The sequence below is a fragment of the Gavia stellata genome, chromosome 4 (assembly GCF_030936135.1).
Source record: "Gavia stellata isolate bGavSte3 chromosome 4, bGavSte3.hap2, whole genome shotgun sequence".
NCBI classification, from domain to species: Eukaryota; Metazoa; Chordata; class Aves; order Gaviiformes; family Gaviidae; genus Gavia; species Gavia stellata.
The window spans coordinates 21,132,652-21,157,608 of NC_082597.1; the positions used below are offsets into that span (position 1 = coordinate 21,132,652).

The following is a 24,957-nucleotide window of genomic DNA, read 5'->3' on the forward strand; positions in this document are numbered from 1 at the left end:
TTTGAAGACTCTTAATAGGCAGTCATAACAGATCACAAGTGGTTCTACTGTCTCAATATTGCACAAATTAAGCTCCATTCCCTTCAAAGATGAGCAAGGTTATATGGCAAATCCTTCATCATTACACAGAAGTTGTACTCAAGGCAAACAACCAAATTTTTTTCTACCTGACATGGCTGTTGTTTCTATCACAGCAGAGCACCTCAATGATGGTCCTTACAGGATACCTGCCATCACTATTCTGCCTGAAGCTGTGTTTAATGTCAATAATGAGAAAACTATTTGCTTGATAATTTGTGGTATTTATCCAACTAATCTTTGCAATTATTAAGAGTCCATCATCAGCAACTGGTCTCAGCTAGCACAGGATAACTGGAATACCTACCATGCAGAGGGCTCAGTAAGGATGATACTGCATGCTACCGCAAGAAAACAAGCAGGTTCTTGAACTAGAGCCTCTGTAACAGCTCAGGCACGGAGTAAGAAAATGGGCACTACAGTAAAACCTCAGGGGCTAAATTCAGGACAAAATTAACAGTTGAGAAAGAAATTTTATTTCAAGCTTCTACGGGGGTATTACAAACAATAGAGAATAAAAACATTAAAAACTATTTAAAAAGTAATTGTCCCTTTAAAATAAAGATTCAAGCAGGTTTATCAATGAAGTATGCTATTCAATGAAGTTTTAAAAAAAGATTTGAAAAGTATTGGTTTTGCTGTATTTGCTAATCCTTTATAAAAAAGCTGGGCATAAATACTTCGTGCATTTATATGCATTATTTGGTGTTTCATATTATATAACTTGGTACAGTATTTAAGATATCACTGCAAAAAGAGTTCAAACACAGTGCATTTATAAATAATGGAGTCATTATAAATCACATTGCAAACATACCTTGCCATTTTCATTGTTACAAATTCAGTATCTCAGTGAAGGTAGGAATAAAGTAGCTACAACAATCAATATCTTGACTTTATTTTTTTTCTTTTTAATATAAAAATGCAGTTCTGGAAACCCACCCTCCTTCTTCCCCCTGCCCAAACATAATGCTTTACTTCTTAAAAATAAAAATAAAGTACTAATTCTATATACATCACATGTACCATACAAAAATGTATCCAAAGTTTCTATTGCTACCAAAGTGTTCTAAATTAAAAGTTACATAAATCCCCTCATTGGAAACAAAAGATTACAAGTTACAAAAAAATCAAATTACACACAAACCATCAAGTTATTTTATACAATTTCCAATACATTTTTCTCCCAAAGCAAGTTGTCTTCTCATGTGCCTGTATAAAAATGCATATCAATATATTTGTCAAATTTATTTTTCATTATAAAGCAAATTAATACATTTTCTACAATAAATAAAACACAGGGAGGCACACATATCAACAAAATTAAATCAATGGGAGATAAATGGGATATGGTTTTGAAAGAAATAATGTGCTTGCAGGCTTTAAGCCAGGTTTGTTTAAAACAAAAACAATCTTAAGTTATTTTGGGCAACAATGGAGTGTTTTTGGTGATTTGCAAGTGATGTACATAGTATAATTTTTTTCTTGATCTCTTTTTCACAAAGTACCCTCCAAAATAATGCAACTTCCTTTCTTAAAATACATATTTGTAATTGTAAATTTACATCAATCTTAAATATGTGGTACTTTGTGCAAAGAGCAACGATTTACACAAACATTCAGAAGTCTTTTTCAGAAGCTACAGACCAAGGAAGAAATGATACAAGCAGCACCATATTGTATATGATTTAGGCAAAGATATATCTGATGCCATTTTGATATTAGGCTTTAAGATCCACTAAACACCTTAAGCTGGAAGATGGTGCTTAGGTAACATAACCTCAGAAACAAATTAAAAAAAGTAAAATGCATGGAAACAAAAACCAACTCCCTCCCCAGCAAAATTATAAAAGGAATTAAAGAGCTACTTCTAAAATCAGAATAAGTTAAGTGTTGAATATACATTTATGTACAATTATGAACACTATGAACAAGACATTTTAACAGTTTTAGTGGAAAATCCTCCAACCTACAACACGATAAAATCATTAATCAATATGGCAATGGTGATTTAGAAGAATTGCTCAACTATTTCAAGTTTGCAGAACTCAGCCACTGAATCAACAATTAAGGGGTTGTATCTTCAATACATTCTTTTTAGACAAAGAGGTTCATTAGTAGAGTTCAAGTCTGTGTGGTATTTTTCACGCCTTGGTATAATCTCTGTTAGTCAATGTCACTGAAGTCACTGACTGGTTCTCCATGGACTCGACTCAGGTGATTCATAGCACGATCAAAAGCAATTCTTACTGCTTTCCGTATACTTGAGTTACGGCCTTCCATCATTTTTAACTTGTCTATGGTCTCATCTATCCCAAGGGGAACCATTTTGGATTTGGGAAGCCACTGCCTGTAAGAAAGGATAAAATAAGTATGTTAAATACAGAATAAAATCAAGAAGCTTGACCAGAAATGTCAGGGTTGCTATGTTGTGTTTCTCATATAGCAGATCAGATTTACCAACTTAAATAAAGTGGTAAAATTCCTTTTAAGATAGTACTTACTTGCCTTAAATATTTTAAGAACATGAAATATTAAGAAATATTTCTTGCACAAAACAAAGAATACATTCCAATTCAATGATACTTATTTAATGATCAGCTGAAGTATCAGCTGAAAAAAATTAGCATGAAATACTGATGCAGGAGAATAGGCAGCAGCAACTAACAATGAACGTGACTCAAGATTCACTTGACACAGTATTGTTTCTCTTCATTCTTTCATTTCCACTATTACAAGGAATTTGCAGATGATGAATTTTTGCCTTACGTTTAGGACATCTCAATCTGGTCTCTATGGGGAAAGCTAAACTGTCAAGGAATTTCTGCTTAGTATGCTTTTACCCTGCAATATAAAATCCCACTAACTCTGTATTCCAATTACTTTTCTGTTTTAAGCTCCATGAGTATCATTAACTGCTGGTCACAGAGGAGTGACAGTGAAAAAAGCCCTACACCCCATTTTTCTAGTTAAAGGAAAAACATCCTAAACTTCTAATTAAAACAGTACTGAAGAAATTTACTTCATTTCCATAAGTTTTTATCTTAATCCTGTCTTCTTAAGTTACAGGTATTAAGGAAAACAAAAATTAGGTAAACTAATGATTATCTATTGAAGTATGTTACTGTAGTCTGCAATCCCAAATCCTACAAGTGGCAGAAGCCATGATTCTGTTTAAAAACTTCAGTTTGGGAGTCCATTTGGAGCTGAACCAACTGCAAACCAGGCAGTAAAGTCTGACATAAAACATTTTCTTCAAATATTTTTTTTAACTGAATAAAATTGTCTCTGGTATCACAGACTGAAGATGACATATAACCTGCAAGTGAATGAAAATCATAGACATGGGTTCAAGAGAAAAAGAGACAAAAGTGAGTTAGAGTGGTGAGGGCCAAAATAATCAGGATAAAAGAACCATTACCAAAGAAATTTTGGGTGGGGTGGGGGGTGGGGTGAGGAGGGAAAAGGGGCTGGAAAAATACTTAGGCTTTCCTGTCCATCTATGCAGAGTATCTGTTAAGAGACAGCTTTGCATAATATTTGCAAGATTTAGGACCACCTGCATATGGTGATGAATCAGAAAGGCTTAAGCTGCAGAGGACTACCGAGATCAAGAAGCAATCACAGCAATTATTAAGAAAGTGGGCAGAAAGAACATGCATTACACTTGTGATACCAATGAAAGAAAAAAAAAAAGAGAAACAGAATACTGAATACGTTTAAATTTGGATGTTCTCCATGAACAAAGGCAGAAGAATGCAAGAGCTCACGGAATCCTGTGCAACTGAACAAAGAAGATTATGAAGAAGTACCAACTAATTTACGAAAAGAATCGAAGAACAGACAGCGCAAGCCAAAGAATCATGATTATGCCGAAGGATCTACAGGGACAGCAAAGCAAACACCAGTTCTGAATTTCAGGCAAGAAATTATTTAGGTGATAGCATACTGGGACAGAGAGAGTGAGGAGAATGGCAGCATTTCTAGACATCACATTTAATCAGCCAAAGAGGAAAACGGTATCTGGAAGCGTAAGCAAATTCAAGAGTAAAATTGATTTAAAGCTAGCTTGACCTGTGTGGAAACCCACAGAGTAAAGGGAATAAGAAGAACACAGGAAAAAAATATGTAACTTGATGAAAGGAAGAAAAGAGAGGTAGATGAAAAGCTTCCATATCTGGCAAAAACCCCAAAACTCAACTAAAAAAAATACACCAAAAAAACCCTAACCAAAAGAAGAGCTAGTGGAAGGCGAAGAGAATGTTTTATTGTGTGAATTATTGATTCAGGCTCCACACAGCATATTGCTGATACTGAAAGAAATGGAAAAAGGGAAGGCTTCCATGAAAAAATTTAGAAAGGGCTAAGAATGTCAAAAGAGAGTGTTAATAAAGCATTTAACTAGAGAGGTTAAAAATGTGAAGAGAACGCTCTGATCAGACTGGGGAGGAAAAAAAAGTGTTTTTATTTGGAAGGCAATGATGAAGGCTGAAATAGATAAATACTAAAGACTATTACCTTTAAAAAAAACCTGTGTAGCCAAAGAAGCAATTTTATCAGGTCAATAAATGAAACCAGCTTGTAAATCAAACCAAAAGACTATTAAACAACTCCTATTATCTTCACCCAAACAGACAATGAATAAGTATCTTTCAGTGATGATACGCCATGGTCCAAGAACAGACTCAAATATGAAATTTTAACATTACAGTTGATACTTCTATAGGAAAGATATCAATGGAAAGATAGTATTTCAATTTTCCTTTAGATTAAAGGTACAGGCTTTTAAATTTTTAAGTGGCTTCATCAAACAATACATTTCAATAACATACCAGCTTCTTTTATTGTCAAAAAATAGTACTAAGAACAGTTTCTCGTCTGATTTGGTCTGCATTTGTTCTCCAATTTTCAGTACATCCAGAGGTGGCACTGGTATAGTAACACCGTTGTGATGGCCAGCAACACGAGGCATCTTAGGGTCAATAATCTATAAAAGAGAAGAAAGGACAGTTCCTAATTTTTAAAACTACATAATTTATTTTAAGGAGGTACTACAAATAAAGTTAATGGGAGAAGAATCATAAACTAAACAGTCACTGCGTATAAAATGGCTTTGTGTTACATACTTACATAACTTCTTGACATAAGCTGAATAGGCAGAATGGAGGCATGGTGGTAAATTTAACTGAAAAAATACCTCTAGTGCATTTTTTCACCCATATCAGTTCTTAAATTCACATTTGAATTTCACTTCGCACAACTTTGCAGACTGACAAGCAGGTTTCAGAATGAGAAAGCTGAATCAGGATTTCTAAAACCAACTAGTCATAAATGGCCTCGAATTTGAAGCTCTGAATTTCAGGTACCTTAAAGAAACAACCTATGTTAAGGTATAAATATTTGCTTCTGCAAAATATAAGCCCCACACTCAAAATCTAAAACAAAACAATTTCTAAACAAGCAAAAAAACCCAAACAGAAAAAAAGAAATCGGAAGTCACTTTCAAGTATCTTGCATATCCAGTTCAATGACTCAGTTTTCAGCAAAACATGCAGTTAGTGTCACAAATTCTTTCTAAACAAAGGTTGGGAGAGCAGGGAAGAAGCTGCTAACATTAATCAGGCTAATGGAAAAACTCCTTTGTAGGCAGATCACAGCATTATCAAGTACTCAGCTTCCACCAAAGAGGGGTTATGTTACTTCATGCCTGTTCCACCCACCTCCTACCCCACAAACTCTTGTTTTTCTAGCATTCACACTGATACCAGTCTTAATCCACAGTAAACCGTTTACGGGAACTAAATAAACAGAAAGCTAACACTGTAGGGAGTTTGTAGAAATCAGGAGAAGAACTTTCTTCTCTTGACTGAGGTTTAATTCCTCAATCAACACATCACACGCTCAGAGAAACACCAGTGCTGACATAAAGAAGTGAGCAGAAAAGGAGCCCTTTGGCTATGATCAGTTTATCTGTAGATTTATCATGATCAGTAGGATAAATCTAACACTAAAGTGCTAACACTATTCAAGAGACAATCAAATCATCAAATTTTCAGCATCTGACCCAAGAGTGATCAGGTCACCCACACTGAGGGCACTTAAGTGCTCTGAATCTCACCTCCACAGGTTTTAACCTGACTCTGTATGATTACTCTTCACTGGGTAAAAAACTGGCTGGACAGCCAAACCCAGAGAGTTGCAGTGAATGGAGTTAAACCCAGCGGGCAGCCAGGGCTCAGTTTTGGGACCCGTCTTGTTTAGTATCTTTATCGATGATCTGGATGAGGCGATTGAGCTTTCCCTCAGCAAGTTCGCAGACGGCACCAAATTGGGAAGGAGTGTTGATCTCCTCGAGGGTAGGAAGGCTCTGCAGAGGGATCTGGACAGGCTGGATCGATGGGCCGAGGCCAACCGGATGAAGTTCAATAAGGCCAAGTGCCGCATCCTGCATTTTGGCCACAACAACCCCATGCAACATTACAGGCTTGCGGAGGAGTGGCTGGAAAGCTCCCCTGCAGAAAAGGACCTGGGGGTGTTAATTGACAGCCGGCTGAATATGAGCCGGCAGTGTGCCCAAGTGGCCAAGGCGGCCAACGGCATCCTGGACTGTATCAGAAATAGTGTGGCCAGCAGGAGCAGGGAGGTGATCGTGCCCCTGTACTTGGCACTGGTGAGGCCGCACCTCGAATACTGTGTTCAGTTTTGGGCCCCTCACTACAAGAAAGACATTGAGGTGCTGGATCGTGTCCAAAGAAGAGCAACAAAGCTGGTGAAGGGTCTGGAGCACAAGTCTTATGAGGAGCGGCTGAGGGAACTGGGGTTGTTCAGTCTGGAGAAGAGGAGGCTGAGGGCAGACCTTATCGCTCTCCACAATTACCTGAAAGGGGGTTGCAGAGAGGTGGGTGCTGGTCTCCTCTCCCAAGTGACTAGTGACAGGACAAGAGGAAATGGTCTCAAGTTGCCCCAGGGGAGGTTTAGGCTGGATATTAGGAAAAATTTCTTTACTGAGAGAGTGGTGAAGCATTGGAATAGGCTGCCCAGGGAGGTGGTGGTGGAGTCACCATCACTGGAGACATTCAAGGAAAATGTGGACGTGGCATTGCAGGACATGCTTTAGTGGGCATGGTGGTGTTGGGCTGATGGGTTGGACTTGATGATCTTACAGGTGTTTTCCAACCTTAATGATTCTGTGATTACGTTTCCTGATGTCCCTAGCACAACACATATACTAAAACAGTCATGGTTACCCAGTCTATTATATAAATCTAGCCATAGTATATGTTATAAAACCCCAAATGCCTGAAGCCAAACACTTTATCAACAATATTTTCTCTGCAAGCTTTAAGTAGAACTGTGTGCATTTCTCCTAAAATAACATGGGCACAACAGCTTTAAGTTTCCAGTACATCATTCACAACTGGATACAATCATTCAATTTATTCCGACTCTACCAAGTTTTTTGTTTCTTCAATGAACCACAGAATCAGACTATTTTTATACTCATTTTGCAGCAGAAAATATACTTCCAACACTAACAAGATTTCTGTCAAATGCTTATTCAGTTGATCCTTTAAATACTCATATATATATTGCAGAAACAAAGACTACTGAGACAGGTATTGCACATCTCAAAAGATGGGTAAGGTAGTAGAGATTATTGACTCAACATCTGATATTGCAATAATTTTACAAACAGGATGCATGGTAAACAGGGCAGAAAAATCCATCTTCATTGAACCTGAATGGGAATTTATCAGTTACCTTAAGTTCACGCACCAATATTCTCAGACCAGAAACTGTGTACTTACCAGAGCTGGGTAAGAGGGATATCCACTGCATTTGGCCCATACTACTTTTAGAGGCTCAAGAACAGATGTTGCAGCATCAGTTGAAATCCACATACTGCTATGCCCAACTTCTAAGAACAAATAATAGTTAAATATAAAATTAATGTTAAAGAATTAAACCTCAGACCAATCTTCTGCAGTTCTTTATTTCTTCATCAATATCTCATGATCATTAGAATCCAAATACCAATACCTCCTTTCATGCACATAGCAATAAAAACCAGGTAATGTTCATAACGGCTCTTTAAATTATACTAGTACTTTAATCCAAGTCTACAAATAAAGAACAAGTTTTTAGACACTTCTAGAAACAGCTTATCTTAAAACACCTTAATTCTCAGAAAGCAAGTGTTTGCAAGTTGCATGGATGTTTCCAAAGCATTGGCTACAACACAGTAGGATTAGCACCTGATAACTTAGAATGCTTGTCTGGTATACGTTTCTATTCTTACGTGTAAGTTCTAACCTGCATTTTAATTTCTAGTTATTTATTTATTTTTAATCAGCCTTCTTGGTCTCTCTGCCCAGCCCTTTCTTGAAAAAAATTTCAAGAAGACTAACAGGGTTCAAGGAAGCAGCTGCAATAGTGTTTTTTTCCTTGTCAGGCAGCAACATAACAGAAAACTGAGTTTATGCTACTGATTGCTTCTACCGGAATCCTCTGTTGTCTTCTCGGTTGCTCACCACTGGATTGAAGCATGAGACAGGTTTAAGCCTTTCAGTCAACCAGAACCACAATTGGCCCCCTAGACCCACAGGGATATAGTCAAGAGACTAGGCAAAAGACAGTGAGTTATCCCTTCAAGATGGAACTGGGTGTGGAAAAAGTAGGAAGAAGGTAATGAAAGTTCACAAGCTGTAAAGATGAGGAGGCACTTCTTGTATGGGGAAATGTGGTACCAAAATACAGTTCAGAGGTAGCAGCTGCACTTTCTTTTAGCAGTTAAGGCAACACTCGATAGAAGTAGCTCTCTACTTGCCAAAATACAATTTATTCCTCAATTCTTCCCTATCTGTTCCCATCCAAAATGGGCAAAGCTTTATTTACAATGAAATGTGGCGTGCAGATACATGTTCCATCTCAACATCACAAAAAGAACTGAAAAAAAAGTGTTTTCAAACCTTGTAAGAGTAGCAATAGCAAGAAAAAAGTGTTAAAGGTGATCACAAAAAAAAACACCACAAAAAACCCCACCCCATAAAAACAACCAAGAGGTCAATCATTCTTCACAATTTTAGGTAAATTTTCAGCCATAGGCTATCAATTCAATTATAGTTTATTTTTAATGTATAATGGTATCAACATTTCAAGAAAATACTTCATTGGGAAGTCTAACTTTGAAGATTCACAACTATGTAACATCAGTTATCAAAATGCAATAGTTCATAATAGCTTGCCGTCACAGAATAACGAAGATGTTAAATGTTTTTGAAGCTAAAAGTTGTTACAGGTTCTATTACAGGTGTGGGTAACATAGGAGGAAAAGAAACAAACGCAATTTTTCCAGTGTCTTTTAGGAGACTTGTTCAAGGTCTTAAGAAAACAGATATCTTTGCCATCAATCTCAGCAGGCTTTACAGAGGAAATCTTTAATCAGGGGATTCCATTATACAAAACCTTGAGACTAAATGAAGTCTTATTTACACTAACAGAATTACATAACCTTAGAAAAACAGTTACTAAATCTATTTACTGTTTTATTTATTTGTTCCTTTCTGTATATTTTTAAAGAGGTCATTTTTGGACATTCTTCACTTTCTCATTAAAATCCATAATAATATTCTTGGTATTTATAAATATATAATTACTAACACAACAGAAAAAGCAATTTGGGCAAATTCTTTATTTCTCTGCTCTATTAATACCAGTATGTTAAATATTCACACGTCAGTTATAAAGAGTCATGAAGGTTTAGATTAATGTATCCTTCAAACACAAAACTATTTTGAAAAATATATATAGAACTGTAGCTGATACATAAAAAACAGTACAAGTTCTCTTCTTCAGGGCAGCTAACAAGAAAGAAAAGAAACCTACATTATTCTTAGCTGCAGAGTTGATATGAAACAAAGAAAATGCCATTTTAATGCTGAGCAGAAGGTCATACACAATCTGACAGGATGCATGCAGCCAAATTCCCTCAGAGACTTATCAGGTGTTTACACAGTAGGGAAGAGTCTCAGAATTTTTCCTAGTCAGAGTTTATTCCATTTGGTGATAGGGGGTTAATACACTAGCATGTATGGTTAGTAGTTGTTAGGTTTTTTTACAACATAAACCTCCCCCCCTTTATTTCCTCAAGCTATGAGAGACAATGAATTGAAGTTAGCAGTCAGTACAACATACTGCTTAAGACTTTAAATAACAGTACTCCCACTAGCTGAAAACCAACAGTAAGGAAATTCCACAAACAAGACTTCAGATTCTACATAATTTAGAGTAAAGATAAGGATGTCTCATTATACTTTTCCTTCCCTTACAGACTTTTTACTTCTTACAATATTTTTAAAACAACTAGTGTTTTTTTTCAGTATCATTCTCATAATAAAGTCAATGTGGTTTTTTTTGTGGGAAGTTGAGTAGAACACCCATTAGGTACCAGCATCACAAGCCTCGAAACTTTAAGGCATTTCTGTCTTCAAAAACAGAGCTAAGAACTTCAAATCCAGTATCTGCATAGCTTTCAGCAAAGAATGCGAGCTCTTCATAGGCCAATTTTATTTTAAACCAGAAACTTCAGCCACAAACAGGAAACTTTTTTTACTGAAAGATGATCAGATTAACAGTGCACAGTGTTGTTTAACTCCTTCTTTCTTTCTTTTTTTTTTAATTACATAGAGGAAACTTTGATTTTAACACCTGAATCTGCAGACAAATGCACTGACACGGAGCATATTTAAGCTTCAAAACTACTGCCACCCAAGACATAGCTGTGGTATCATCAGCATATATGGATCATTCTTTAGCACAAATGATAAATTGAGACTTTCCTTTTACTGTGTAACTCTTGGCTGGAGAAAGTGTTCTCTCTGCTGTCAATGCTACCTGTTGAAATTAAGACCACGCAGAAAGGAAAGCTATTTGAGTCAACTGCAGCAAAATGTTCCCTTACAACCTGCTCCCTGCCCACTCCTGCTCACCAGTCTGATGTGACTGAAAGGAAAGACAGCACCTAGACACTGCTGGAAAAAATACCGTCACTAATATTTACTGAGGAAGAAAAAAATCTAACAAAAAGGTGAAGCAACTGACTGGACAATGATGGGGACAAAGATTTGAAAACTGGGACAAAAAGCATGAGAGAATATGGAACAGGAGAGCTAGACAAGAATCTTGGATCAGGGAACCAGGAATAGCCAGGCAAAAGGATTGGGCAATGTAAGCATTGTGTTTGTTTCTAAAGCATATATACCCTGTCAAACAGAACTATTTGAGACATTCTGCCAAGGATGAACAACCCTTTATTTTAGTTTCTTTGTAAAATCTGGGATTTTACAAATCAAAGTAAAACGTGGTAAAGTTTCAGTTATGCTCAGAATGTAAGCAGGAGATTTCACTTCACTCCTACTTATTTCCTCTTCTTGATCTGCTGAGGTAACAGCGTGCAGAAGGCAGCCAAAAGAGCTCCAATTAGACAGAATATATAGTAATATATAACATAATGCTGTTAAATGTAATTTGCTCCTCCTTTTAGGCAGCTGTAGAACGTATCTGAGAACAGAGACAGAATTAACAGATATCAAGGACAGTTCTGAAGAAACAGGTACAGGAATTCTAAGTGGAAAGTGTTAAATATAAGACTACTCAGGATAGAAAAGCAAATGGAAAAATTTATGTCCTGTGTAAGAGGTTACCATACAGATAGTAAAGATACTAAACCTGAAAGTAATGAAACAGTAGCTGAAAACAGATTAGCTGCAAGAAAGAAAAATAAAACTGTTCTTTCCTCCCCATATGATCAGACTAAGGCAAACAAGAAGTCAGATAAAAGCACTAGAAAGACATGAAAGAGTCCTGGACAAGGAACACCCAGGATGAGGGGGCAAAGAGTTGTAAGGTCAGAAACTAAAGACAGGCCTGCTAGACATTGCAAGACTGATGCCTAACTTAAGCGTGGGAGCACTGCATTACACAAACACAGTTCTACTTACAGAAGAGATGGCCTACTTATATCTTGTAATGCAATTAAAATATTGAAACAGGTGGAAAACATATCACCAGAACATAATTATTTTCCTAGAATTTATAAGTTATTATTCTCTACATTCCTAGAAATTTCCACTTCTTTCCAATTTCAAATTTTTCCTGAATCAAAACAGGTTGTTGACTGTTTGTCAACATGTTTATGCAGAACAGTATATAAGGAGTAAACCCTAAACCAAAAAGCCCAACAAAACATTGACAGAAACATAAACAGAACTTCAGTACAAGTTTTGCTTGTATTACTAGAGTAGCTTGATCACTTTAAATACCACTTTTTAATCAAATAACCAAAATCAGGTACTATTCTTTTCTCTTCAAAGTCTTTAAAAAGTCAGAAGCAGAAACCAGGACTTTCTGCAATGCTATCAACACCACTTTCAGAACGCTTAGATGTACTTCAGCAGCGAAAATAAGAATGTTAGAATCTGTCAAATAAAGGGACGGAATTATAGTTACACAGTATTATTAAGAATACAATTATTTATAGTTACCAGCTGCAATTCTTGCTGCTTTGGCATAGTTTCCATTTTCAATGCATGATATCAATTCACTTCGGTCTTCCAGCGTGTGTCTTCGTATAAGTGCTGGTTTACCTTTACCACACTTCGGTAGGCTGAAACTAAAAAAGTGTTAATATTAAACCCATTACTTGATAATTAACATTGTACACTATCAATCAAGACTTAGAAAAAAGAATTTAAAAATTCATCAATATACAGTAAAATCAAAGCAGCAAGCTCTAACAAATTTTATTTAACAAACACAAAAAACGACATAAAAGCTAAAACCGCAGATTACTTTCATGCATAGGATTGCCTGCTTATCAGCAAAAGGCAAGCAGTATGCAACTGCACCTCAACTCCTGTACAGGTTATACATGCACAAATGAGAGAAGCTGCTCTGCCTCCAGTGTTCCAGTGGATACTGGCCAAATAGAAACATGTTCCCTCTGCTCTAAGAGTTCCACTACATAGGAAACACAGTTATTTTCTCTTTCATTTTTCACTACAAATTCAAGTCTTTCAATTGTGGAATGTCTATACGCAAAATGGGAAATTCGTTCTTGGCACACACGAGTTTTCTTTAAGAGATCAAAGAATCTGAACAGCAATTATTCTAGATCAAATCCTCAATATATCACAATTACAACAGATGCAATATTAGATTTTCTTTGTTTCTGAAGGTCTGTTTGACGTAAGTGCATTAACAGCACTCCCTTAAACAGTTTAATACCAATCTTGAACACATGAATGAAGGATTTTTTTTTTTTTTTTTTTTTAAAAACAGATTTACCCTATCCTCCTGTATGCCCCATCCTCATAGCCCAGGACTGCAGACAGCTACCTTTTACCCAGAGATTAGTGTGCTTTTGGAACATGTGCACCATTGGTGATGGAGAAATATTTATCAATGGTGAAAGAGGTGACCATTCTGACAGTCCTACCTTTAACAACAGACTTCACGAAGAGACTGTCAATAGTTGGTATACGGGTACTATCATCACTGCAGTAACTAGCCAGTAAGCCAAATCACAGATTGATGATCTATAGTTTCACAGCTATTGAATTTACCTTCCCTGCGTACAAAACTCTGCTTTGGAAATTGCTTCTCTCCTCCCTTCACCAAAATAAACACACCCATTTTTAGTGTTCACGATTAGGAAGGTAATTAAAACAAGATACTATACACACAAACAAGTAAATCTATCTATACAGAGCAAGAGGAGCATAGCCAAATATAAAGTGTAACTGCCTGGATCCGCAATAACCTGAATTCAACAAAAGAATACTAGCAATACTGAAACGTGTCTCAGATCTGACACACAACTGAGAAAATTGAAATGTACTCTTTTTTTCTACAATTCATGCAATCTTCCAATATGGGTCACAATCAGTATAGAAAACTGATATATTCAATCGCAAATTTTTATTTCAGATTTACAGTTTTACCTTGAGTTACACAAAAGACTGTTACTAGATGAAATACTAGATTCTGATGCACAGCGGCGACGAGGTTCAACTTTTCTTCCCGGAGTATCATCCAATGCTCTCTCTTTACTTCCATCTCCAAAACCATTTGACAGACCTGCAGCATAACAAAAAAAAAAAAAAAAAAAAACCTGCATCAAACTGGAAACCATACCATTTTCATTAACAATTTTTTATATTCACACATTGTATCATTATTGTTCTGTACTTCAAGTATTTTGATGTGACAAAAAAGAAAGAACATGAACATTAACAAAATATTTCATTTCAAAACACAGTATTATAAATAGGAGGTTCCTGTAGTCCAGATTTTAAAGATAGGATGGAAATATAGGTAACATAAAAAAGGTGAAGATTACAATATGGGAAATGCCAAATGGTATATCAAATCAGTCTCTGTATGTCATGCTTCCAACTATTAAGACAGTCACAAGCTGCAGAAGCTGGGTAGAAAAAACAAGAAAAAAAACAAACGTTACGAACCAGGCAGATTTACCAAGTCAACACAAGACTCATTTGAATACAATGTTACAACCATAAGTCAAGAAATACCTAAAATCCTTTTCAAACACTGGAAGTAAAGAGTGTTAGGGATTCCCTCCTGATGCTACCTAGTTCTTCCTGAAAGTCTTTCCATTTTCGTAAATTCAGACTGACATAATCACGGCTATTTTCTGGGATCAAGAATCAATAATATGGACATTACTATTTTTGACTTTCTTCCCCTGGCAGAAGTTTACACACGTCCAAGGATATTGTATTTTAATTTAATCATTGTAATGAAAACGTAACAGAAGGCTTTTATATTACAAGCTATGGATTTGATCGGCTGCCACCGATCCTGCTCTGGGTTTGCTAATTCACAAACAGTACAGTTCTTATTAAGCCATTTCCATATTTGATTAAAGAGACAAATAAAGAGGTTTAAGATCGTGTTCTGAAGACTTTCCCAAAGGGGTGAGGGTGCAGAATTAGTGCTAAAAAAGAAAGAATCCAGCTCAGACTCTAGAGTATCAACAGAAATGAACTGTCTAAAGACAATGGTACTAGCCTGCAATCAGCTACTGCAAGCTGTAGACTGCAAAGAGAACAAAATTTTAACAAGAATTCAATTCTGAGCACACTTGCTTCCTTACAATAAATTGAAGTTTTTACTTAAGGCATATGACCAGCATGCTTCTCATAATGCAAGAAAGAGCTACCCATCCCAGCCATCCTATTATCAGGGTCTTAAAAGGTCATCATGATCTTTGTTCATTCAGATATAGTCAAATAAGCCTATGTAACTTCATGTGCCTCTCCACAGAGCATTATTACTAAGTTCTAATTCTTCCAGTTTGTTTGCCACAAAGACCTCTGCAAAAAAGGCTGACAACTAAGGAACCCGAGCTCAGCAAGTTACTTTGTACGATCCAGTCATATTTCAAGGCATTTCCATACAGTGATTTAGCCATTTCCTCCTCCACACCCAGGAGATCTTCCATTTGGATTATCAACACAATTTTAGATTTTTAAGAGAAGAAAGGAGAATTTATTCAATGGTCTGAAAGATTTACAGATAAGCATTCTCTTTCATAGTCATTTAGCTGACACTGTAGAACATTCATTTAAGAGTGCCTGTTTTTTAACTCCTATATTTGCCTTTGATTTCCTATACAAGCAAAAAAAATTGTAATGGTAGCATTGTCTTGCGTGTTCAAGCACCATACTACATTCTATTGATTAATCTTGTTCTCATTCTCAGCAAGTCAGTACAAATAGATGGAGATTAAGTAGTTGTTCAGTCCTAGACTACGCTGAGAGACCTGTCAAAACAGAGTATGCTTTATGAGAAAGCTTAAATACCCCTATAAACTATTGCAGCACATGTCACATAGCATCTGAAATGAAAAGCTGAAAAAACATTCTGCAAAGATAAAAAGGAGATCTCTTAGGTCTCTGTAAATAACTGTTTTTTATTCTTAGATATCCTGTCAGACGTATTTTTCAAGTGAGGTGTAGAAACTGTTTTGTCTTCATCCTGCAAGCCAGAGACACATTACTGAAGTTATATTAGCTAGATGCCTGAATGATAAATCAGCTATCAGCAGAAACAAATGAAGATCACAGATAAAATTTTAAATTTAAAGACAGAACAAGTAAATACTGCCAGAGCACAGTTCAGGTTCCCAATGGATTGAGAAAATGAAAGGAAATACCTGTTTATTCTTGTACAGGTATGTAAAAAATCTTTAACCATATGTATGCCAAAAATGACTTGGCTACCTATCTCTACGTACACCGGTTCTGTATGTATATGTATATCCAGGACAAAAAAAAAAATTAGGGACTAGCTTCACATTTTGATTGCTTCAATCAGTTTATGACTGTGCTGCTGCTGAAATGGCCATTTTGGCACTCTCAGTCCCTTGCAATAGTTTCTCCTCATCATCACCATGTCAGTATCAAGTAGTATGTGGTCATGTAATGAACCAGTTTTCAGCCATGCACTGGGCAAAGCAACCATGGGATCGCCTGATTGCTGATGTTGAGAAACAAGGGAAGCAACAGAAACATTCAACTATAGCAATGAAGACAGCTCTCTACAGTGGTAGTCCAGTTTTATACTAGTTTAAACATAACCTACATTACGAGTTTAATGACTCACTTAATTCATTAACGTAGGTTTTTAAGATTACAGTAAGCAAAGTTTTTCCAATCTGTAGAATGGTGGGTGACTAACAGTGGAAAAAAACCCCAACCTTTTTCTGACAAATAGGGAATATTAAAGCACAAAAGAATTTAGAGCTTCTCGGACACATTTCTCTCTTGCTTGTGGAAGTATGAAAAACAAAGAACATGCAGGCTATTAGCAGGAGCATTTTTTTTGGAATATCAAGCCCTGAATGACATGAGCTTACGCAGTCCATGAGACCCAGTTTATACCATCCACTTTTCAGAAATTATAAGGAATAGGCATTATTTTAAGAAAGGAAGACCTCAATGCTTATTTTAAACAAAAACCACTCATATCTAGTCACAGATACAGCAGTTCCCAAGTGACATTGTTACTTGACAGAAAAATCCAGGCAATAAAATATAAGTCCTTTATGGTATCACTGATGTGCAAAAAATAAACAGATATACTACATTTACATGCTATAACTGGGAATTTGATTTTTTTACATCATTACAAAACTCTTTCTCCCATGACTCAAGACACAGCCAATCTCCTGTAGCTACTAGAATAAGCAAGATTAAAGAAGTCCCCCATTTGCTTTGAGGAATTTGCATTTTATTGGCTCAAAGGTATTACTAAGTAGGTCAAATAAAGAAAATCCATGGGAGAAGTATCTCATCCTGCTTTTGCAAATTAGTAGCCTGGGTAAGCCTGCAACAAAGCTATATGAACTATTTACATTTTCCAAAAGCTCATAATTTTGTTAGATCAACTAGGCTTTCTCTACAGTCATGGAGAGAAACTTTATTAGGTCAGGTACTGAACTGCTTACACATACCCCCTCACCAACATCCCTGATTGATAACACCACCCCCCACCAAAAATCCCAAGCATCAAACTAAAACCTTCCATTAGTGGATGACTCCTTTTTATTTTCCCCCTCTGTTCTTAAGGTTCTTCAGAAAGCAGTCCACCATCAGAGGCAGAACTCAACTTGAAAAAATAGTGAAGTCTGCTATCAATCTTAAATGCAGACTAACTGCCATTTCCAATTTTCAGATCTAGACTTCAATTTACATAAAAAGTTTACTGCCACATCAATCATAGCATGTAATACACATAACTATTTTAAAAATAAAGAAATGCTAACAAACAACTGTAAACTAAGAAGAAAAAAAAAGGCAAGACAAAGATGATCAAGCTTGATACTTCTTCACAGGTTTCTCACTGCCCTGAAATTGTATTTATCAGGCAAAGTTTCAACTTTTTCTCAACAGTAGCAGTTTGTTCTTAAACTGCAATTAAAACTTTCACTGACTACCTACATCAAGCAAGTTAGAATCTTGTTGCCCGTACCAAATTAACAGAAGCAGGAAAAGGGAACTCTGGAAAGACGGAAGTTCGCAAAAAATGACAGAGGAACAAAACTCAGGATAGTCTAAGGAGCAGCATGCTCCATGAATATACAAAATGCTGCCACAGAAAACAGAACTGTGCATTTCAGACTGTAATTGCATATTGCAGTTCTGCTGAAACAAAAGAAGCAGAACTTGTATAAAATAATTCTAAAGCAATTAATACTTCATTATGCAGAGCTTGATGCAAAAACAAGAATATCCAAATCTAAGATGAAGTGCTGTATTAAAACCACAGCTGAAGAGCTGACAAATAATGAAAACCGTTAAATAATTTCAACCACTAAAAAAGTGGAAGCATTCAAAAAATGACTGTACACAGCACACCAGCACTTATATAACACTATTTAGGTTCACTTTACCAAGCAAGGACTAATCAAGTCCTGACTTGTGCACTTACCCAGCACCAGTGACGTTAGTCTTCATTAAAATATATATATATTAAAGAAAAATGTGTATTTTATTAAAACTACATAAATGCACAAAAATAGGTAGGACATTTTTTTGTACACTTTATTTCTCCAAGGAAGATTAGACTGGTTCCTGGGGAAGGGAAGAGGATGGAGATGGAACATTAACTATCTGCTCTCACAGAGCATGTTCTGGGAATAAGAATGCTGGGACTGGTAAAAATCTGCGACCAATTTGTGTCACATATACTACAACATGTACAACTTTATAACTTACGGAAATGGGGCAATATATTGAATGAAGAGCATAGTTTCATATATGTCAAAGACTTCCTCCAACAGTGTTGTTTTTTTTTTTGTTTGTTTTAAGGATGGCTGGTGTCTCCAACATGATCCAAAATAATTACTTCAAATGTAATTGTCTTTCTGCGTTCCAAAATGATCATTTAATTGAATTCCATTCCATGTTGAGGATAACAGAAAATAATTAGGATCCAAAGAGATAAATACCCAGCATGATATTAGTTAATATGAGAACCTGGAAGACAGTGAAAAAGCCATTAAGTCTCTCTGAAAGGAAACAGAGCTTTCAAATAAATAAGCCATCCTTACAGCAGCGTCCAGAGACAGTGAGAATGATATGTGTTCCATGTATTCTAACACTAATACTCAGCTAAAGTTTCAAAAGAGGCAAAACTAGATTAAAAGTTTCACTTTGATTCAGCCCTCCTTCTTGAAAAAGAAAATATATGCAAGTCATTGAAAGCACAGAATACAACCACCATGGGCATGATATGCATCAAGAACATGGTTTTGAAGTGTATCTAAAAATCCCTCTAGTAAGAGTAAGAAGGGGGATGACCCTAATTTAAAAGAATTTATATATACAGGTATGCACAAACAGGATAAAGGAATACTTTAAGGTAATAAATAAATCAGATGTTATTGTATTCTTAAATAGGCAAACCTTGAAACTGAGCGTATTGCAGCAATAGGAAGGCATCCACAAAGTTTGTAAAAAGTGAACCTTAAAATAACCCTGTAAATGTTTACTTACAACAGTAAATTCTGGAGTGCAGTAAGCATATTTGACACAATCCTTCTTTTCAGAAAACACAGATGAATATCTGAGCATGTCAAAGTTTACAGTTCTTAAAACAGTCTTCAGTATGCAGACAAAATGGGAGCCAGTTACTCACAAAGATGATGAAGTTTGGTGTGAAAAGCCCCCTTAGAAATAAAGCTTTTAAAACTTGCTTAAAATTTGGTCATGGCCAAAGATAGAAAAGAAAGCTCAGTGTGAGCCCATGACGTGGCACCTACACACTAAACAGTAGCAGCTTTCAAGATCCTAAACAGAAAAATTTCATCTTTGTTGGTTTAAGTAACACATAATGAATAGTTTGGTGATTCACCAAATAGTCAAAGTTTGATACATTTCAAAAGAATGCTTAAGAATTCATCCTGCGACTACTAATTTTCTTTGAAATCTGGGAATAAGAAGCATCTCTGGCTAATCAGATGAGAGTCTGCTAAAACAGCTGAATCTAAATTGCACAACAGAAGGGAAAACTAATCAACATTTAATAACTACAGCTTCCACAAAGATAAGGATTGTCTGTTGCTCTGTGCACTGCAACAATAGGATCACTGTATTATAGGACAACTGTTCAGGGCATTTAAAAATATAGAAGTGGGAGGCAACACTAGTGGAGGAGTTTGAGAACATTCCAGAAAACTCTGAAAGGAAAAAAAGAGCATACAAGCAGAAATGTTTCTCAAAAAAACATTTTACAACTTCTTCTAGAGAGTATCAGCTGTTCCAGTGGTATAGAAAAGACTGATGACAGTAGTAGTATAGTAGAAAATGCCATTAAAAAGTGCAAGCACAAAACTTGAAGAATTTAAAACTAACTTTACAAATTGAATTCTTTAGTCATATCTAGGTTGTATGTTCTATGACCTGTAAAGCAGACGCAGATGATTGTAAAATACAACATTTAAGTGCCTGAATCACACGCAGATCAATGCTATGTCATTCAGGATCCAAGAAATACAATGACTATATATAAAGTCAGTAATAATTAGGACTGTTTACTTCTAATTATCTTGGCAAAGACTACTTACGAGGATTTAAGATCAGAATCTTTTTTCCAAACATTTTTTCTGAATTATGCAGTAATGCAAACAGTAATGATCCTTTAGAAAAAATACTTTCTTACACATTTTGCATTTGAAGATTTCTATTTTCTCACCTACCAAACCGTGATATAATTCAAAAGATAGAAAACTTGAAGTTATTAAAAACTTAAATCAATAAAGATTATTTTTGTTCTCAACTCATAATAAAAAAGCATAATTATCCATCAATATATTGCATCTAAAACCTAGTGCCTAGCTAGTCTTTCAGACCAGCCCAGCAGGACCTACAAAGGCAGGCTATTCCATTTCCTAAATGGAACTAACTTCTTTTTCTTATGTTACTCTCTAAAGGATTATATACAAAGCTTTTACCAACATGTTTTTTAGTTCTTTGAAAGTAAATGTTTCCCTGTAATTGTGAGAACACAATTGCTGGGCATGGTATCCAAAGAAAAGGAAACAGAAGGACAAGTGAACTTCAAAGCTCTCTTACGTAAGCATGTCCAGCAATCCTACTCTATTAAAAAGGAAATAAATCACAGAATCACTAAGGTTGGAAAAGACCTGTAAGATCATCAAGTCCAACCATCAACCAACACCACCATGCCCACTAAACCATGTCCCACAATGCCTCGCCCACACGTACCTTGAACACCTCCAGGGAGGGTGACTCCCCCACTTCCCTGGGCAGCTTATTCCAGTGTTTCACCACTCTCTCAGTGAAGACATTTTTCCTAATATCCAGCCTGAACCTCCCCTACTGCAACTTGAGGCCATTTCCTCTTGTCCTGTCTCTAGTCACTTAGGAGAAGAGACCAACACCCACCTCTCTGCAACCCCCTTTCAGGGTAGTTGTAGAGAGCGATAAGGTCTCCCCTCAGCCTCCTCTTCTCCAGACTGAACAACCCCAGCTCCCTCAGCCGCTCCTCATAAGACTTGTGCTCCAGACCCCTCACCAGCTTCGTCGCCCTTCTCTGGACACGCTCCAGCACCTCAATGTCCTTCTTGGAGTGAGGGGCCCAAAACTGAACACAGTATTCAAGGTGCGGCCTCACCAGTGCCGAGTACAGAGGCATGATCACCTCCCTGCTCCTGCTGGCCACACTGTTTCTGATACAGGCCAGGATGCCGCTGGCCTTCATTTACCATTTATTTGCCTTTTACAGCTATTTGGAAAAATCGGTTCTTAATTTGTGCCTCATTCTAGGACAGGGAACAGAAACTGATGTTGCCATCTGAAAGGAAGATGAATGCAGAAACGTTTACCAGAGATCTGCCACTCCTGAGATGATATACAGGACAACACAGTAAACCGCAAGTCTTTAAACTAGCCAGTTACTTCATTAAATTACACAGCTGCATATTTGGACCTAATTTTCCATGCCTTTTGTACCTTAAGACATATTTCACACAGGGAGATGAAAACTTCAAGTGATTCAGTATAAAAGACCCAGTGCATACTAAGGGCACAGTATAGCCTCCCTTCTGTGATCGCTTCCACTGTACTTGAGGAAATGCATGACCTGAATCCTTTTAGAGACCGTAACATCAGAGTAAAAAATTATTCCAGCCTAGCAAAAATTAACAGTGCTTGCAATCCTAAAATTGTCTTCCTGGCTTCAACAAAAGTTGCTGCAAAGACAAAACAAGATGTTTCACTGTGCATGCAGTCAACCTGACAGTGCTTGAAGCCTTGTCAAGTGAAGATAATCAAGGGCTATTAAACACCACCTCAGCTTTGCTATTTTTAGGCAGCACTGAACACAAAGAGTTAAAATAAGGCTGACTTGCATATTCACATATTTGTATCTAATCAGATAAATCTATAGTATGTTTTTTCCCCTCAGACCTAAAATACCTTTATCTTAAAAAAAAAATTATAGAACTTGGGAGTACTTAGCCATTCTTATTAGCTGAAGGTTAGTTCTCAACATCTGCTTTTGTCTCCATTTTTTTTTCCAATGACATGTTGTTAGAAAGCCGTGTCTGAGTGACAGCTGTATTATTACACCTTTGGAAGGAGGGGAAAAGGGAAAAGTAAAGGAAGAAAAGAAAAAAAGGAAGAAGGAGAGAAAGGAAAATGGAAGTGGAGGGAGCACTACCATGTTAGGGTAACATGGCCTGACAAAGTCCAAGTGGCAGCATGACCAATGAACACTGTTTTGGCACCAACAAAATAAAAGCAACTTTGTTTCAAGTATACACGTTTCTTTGTATGGGATACCTTCTTACGTGTACGCTTCCTCTATGCACACCGAAGAAACTATGTCTGGGTACTACAATGGGAAGCACAGAAGAGAGCTATCAATTAAAACTGTCCTAAAATATCGGACTGCATGTATGATACAGTAAAAGAGTACATACTACCATAATTACCCTTTATGGAGGGCCTCCCTCTGCGTATGGAACTACATAACCTATTCTCATCTGGGGAGGAAAAAAGGGGAAAGGAGAGAAAAAGGAAAACATAAACAAACCCACCTTTTCTGAGACATTCATCTTGCAGTCAATCATACTGTGGGAACTGTCTCCCTCTCTCCCCACTCATAGCAGAATGAGCCCTAAGTCACCTGTATATTCGACTTCCAGGTTCAGTGCCCGAAGTTAGCGTTGGAGTCACTGAATTCATTTTTATGATCATCCATCTCTTAAATCAGACCTGTAGGCGAGTATGTGGGGGTTGGACTAGATAACCTTTAAAGGTACCTTCCAACCCAAACTATTCTATGATTCTATTATGTTCTGAACAGGTCAAATACAATGGTGATCTGATCAACTCTGGTACCTTATGTACCTGATACAAGGGACTTCATGATATCTAAGCCTGTGAATTTGAAGGCAGGTCATCTATACTCAGCCCCGACACCATGGCAAGTGTGTTCTTAATTTATAAGCATAGCGTGGATCTCCAAATTCCCTAATTTTTTTCTAATACCTTCAATAAATCCCACAGTTCTGTTTACCATGTGCACCACACAGAATAATTGGTGTTAAATGCCACAGATAAAGCACATAGGGGACTATGACATTTTATTTTTTAGAAAGCCAAACCTGGGCCAAGAAATGAGCTAAACATAAAAGAAAATGAAATGCCAGAATAAAGTAAAATGCTCCACAATTCCTACAGCATCAAGAAAAACAGAAGGGCATCTAGCAATTTTTCATTACAGAAGATTCAGTTACACTGATCTTAGAAAACACAGCAATCGTAAGTTGGGTGGTAATAATTAGCATCTTAAAAATAACCCAAAAGATAGTATTTTTTCAAAGAAATTAACAGGTTTAAGGCCCAAGAAAAATAACTCAAATATTAATGCATATTATACCTTATGCATGCACACACTTCACAAGCCTTGAAAAAGGACAAATCCCCATTTACCTAGTTGTTCATCAAGTCCCACCATTCTTGACTATGTTACTCAAAAAACCATCTATTGTAATAATAGAAATCAAGAAATAAGCAAAGGATTTTTAATGGTGAGGAAGTCAATACTATGGTTCTTTAGATTAAATAAAACCAAAAGGAACATTTATTCTCTTAAATGTCACTGCAGTTGCTGACTGGTATAAAATAGTTTCCTTCTCCCTCTTTCTGCCTTATGCACTTACTTTAATTTCACATGTATTACAAAAATCCTCTCCTATTTCTCAAAATTTTTCCAGAAATTAAACTGGCAAAAGTTTTCGTAGGGCTGCCAGAATTCCTGTCTAAAGCTTGAGTGGGCCAAATAAAAATAAAGAAATGCAGCATTCAGGTTTCTTTTCAAATTTCTTTCCTTAATTTCCCTGATTTTCTTGGCAAATGGTGGAAGTTTCTCAGTGGCCTATCATCCCATTAAAAACAAAACAAAAAAACCCAAACAAACAAACAAAAACTTGTCAAAAACCAAGCAAAAATGCACTAGCGTCCTCCCCAATAATTTTGGTAGTGTTCTAGTCAAACTTCACTTTCCCAGCCTCTTTGGTACTTATGGGCTGCTGTGCAGCCTGGTTTTATCCTGACAACTCAGCAGTAGAGCTCCTGTAGTCCCCATGTCTTTATACTGACAAACTGAACAAGCCAGGGGATAATTCCTTTTAGGCCTTCACAATCTCCAATGCCTCGTTTGTTTGCATATACACCTTAAAATGTTTTCTGTTTTGAAACTTCCTGAAGGCAGGCAGCTAAATTTTTTGGACATCGCTAAGTGCTTAAATAACTAAATTTCACATCA

At 36.6% G+C, this 24,957-nt stretch overlaps 1 protein-coding gene across 2 annotated transcripts in view; it reads right to left on the reverse strand.

The window, feature by feature from the left end:
• Positions 1-1,051: 1,051 nt before the first annotated feature.
• BRD1 (bromodomain containing 1) overlaps positions 1,052-24,957 on the reverse strand; it is a 64,877-nt gene continuing 40,971 nt past the window's right edge. For both annotated transcript variants that reach the window (XM_059816430.1, XM_059816429.1), the window contains exons 9-13: positions 14,079-14,214; positions 12,621-12,748; positions 7,887-7,996; positions 4,911-5,065; positions 1,052-2,428 (exon numbers count right to left, since the gene is read on the reverse strand). In XM_059816430.1, coding sequence (XP_059672413.1) covers positions 2,245-2,428; positions 4,911-5,065; positions 7,887-7,996; positions 12,621-12,748; positions 14,079-14,214 — 713 coding nt within the window. In that variant the 3' untranslated portion in view covers positions 1,052-2,244. The remainder of the gene's footprint in view (positions 2,429-4,910; positions 5,066-7,886; positions 7,997-12,620; positions 12,749-14,078; positions 14,215-24,957) is intronic.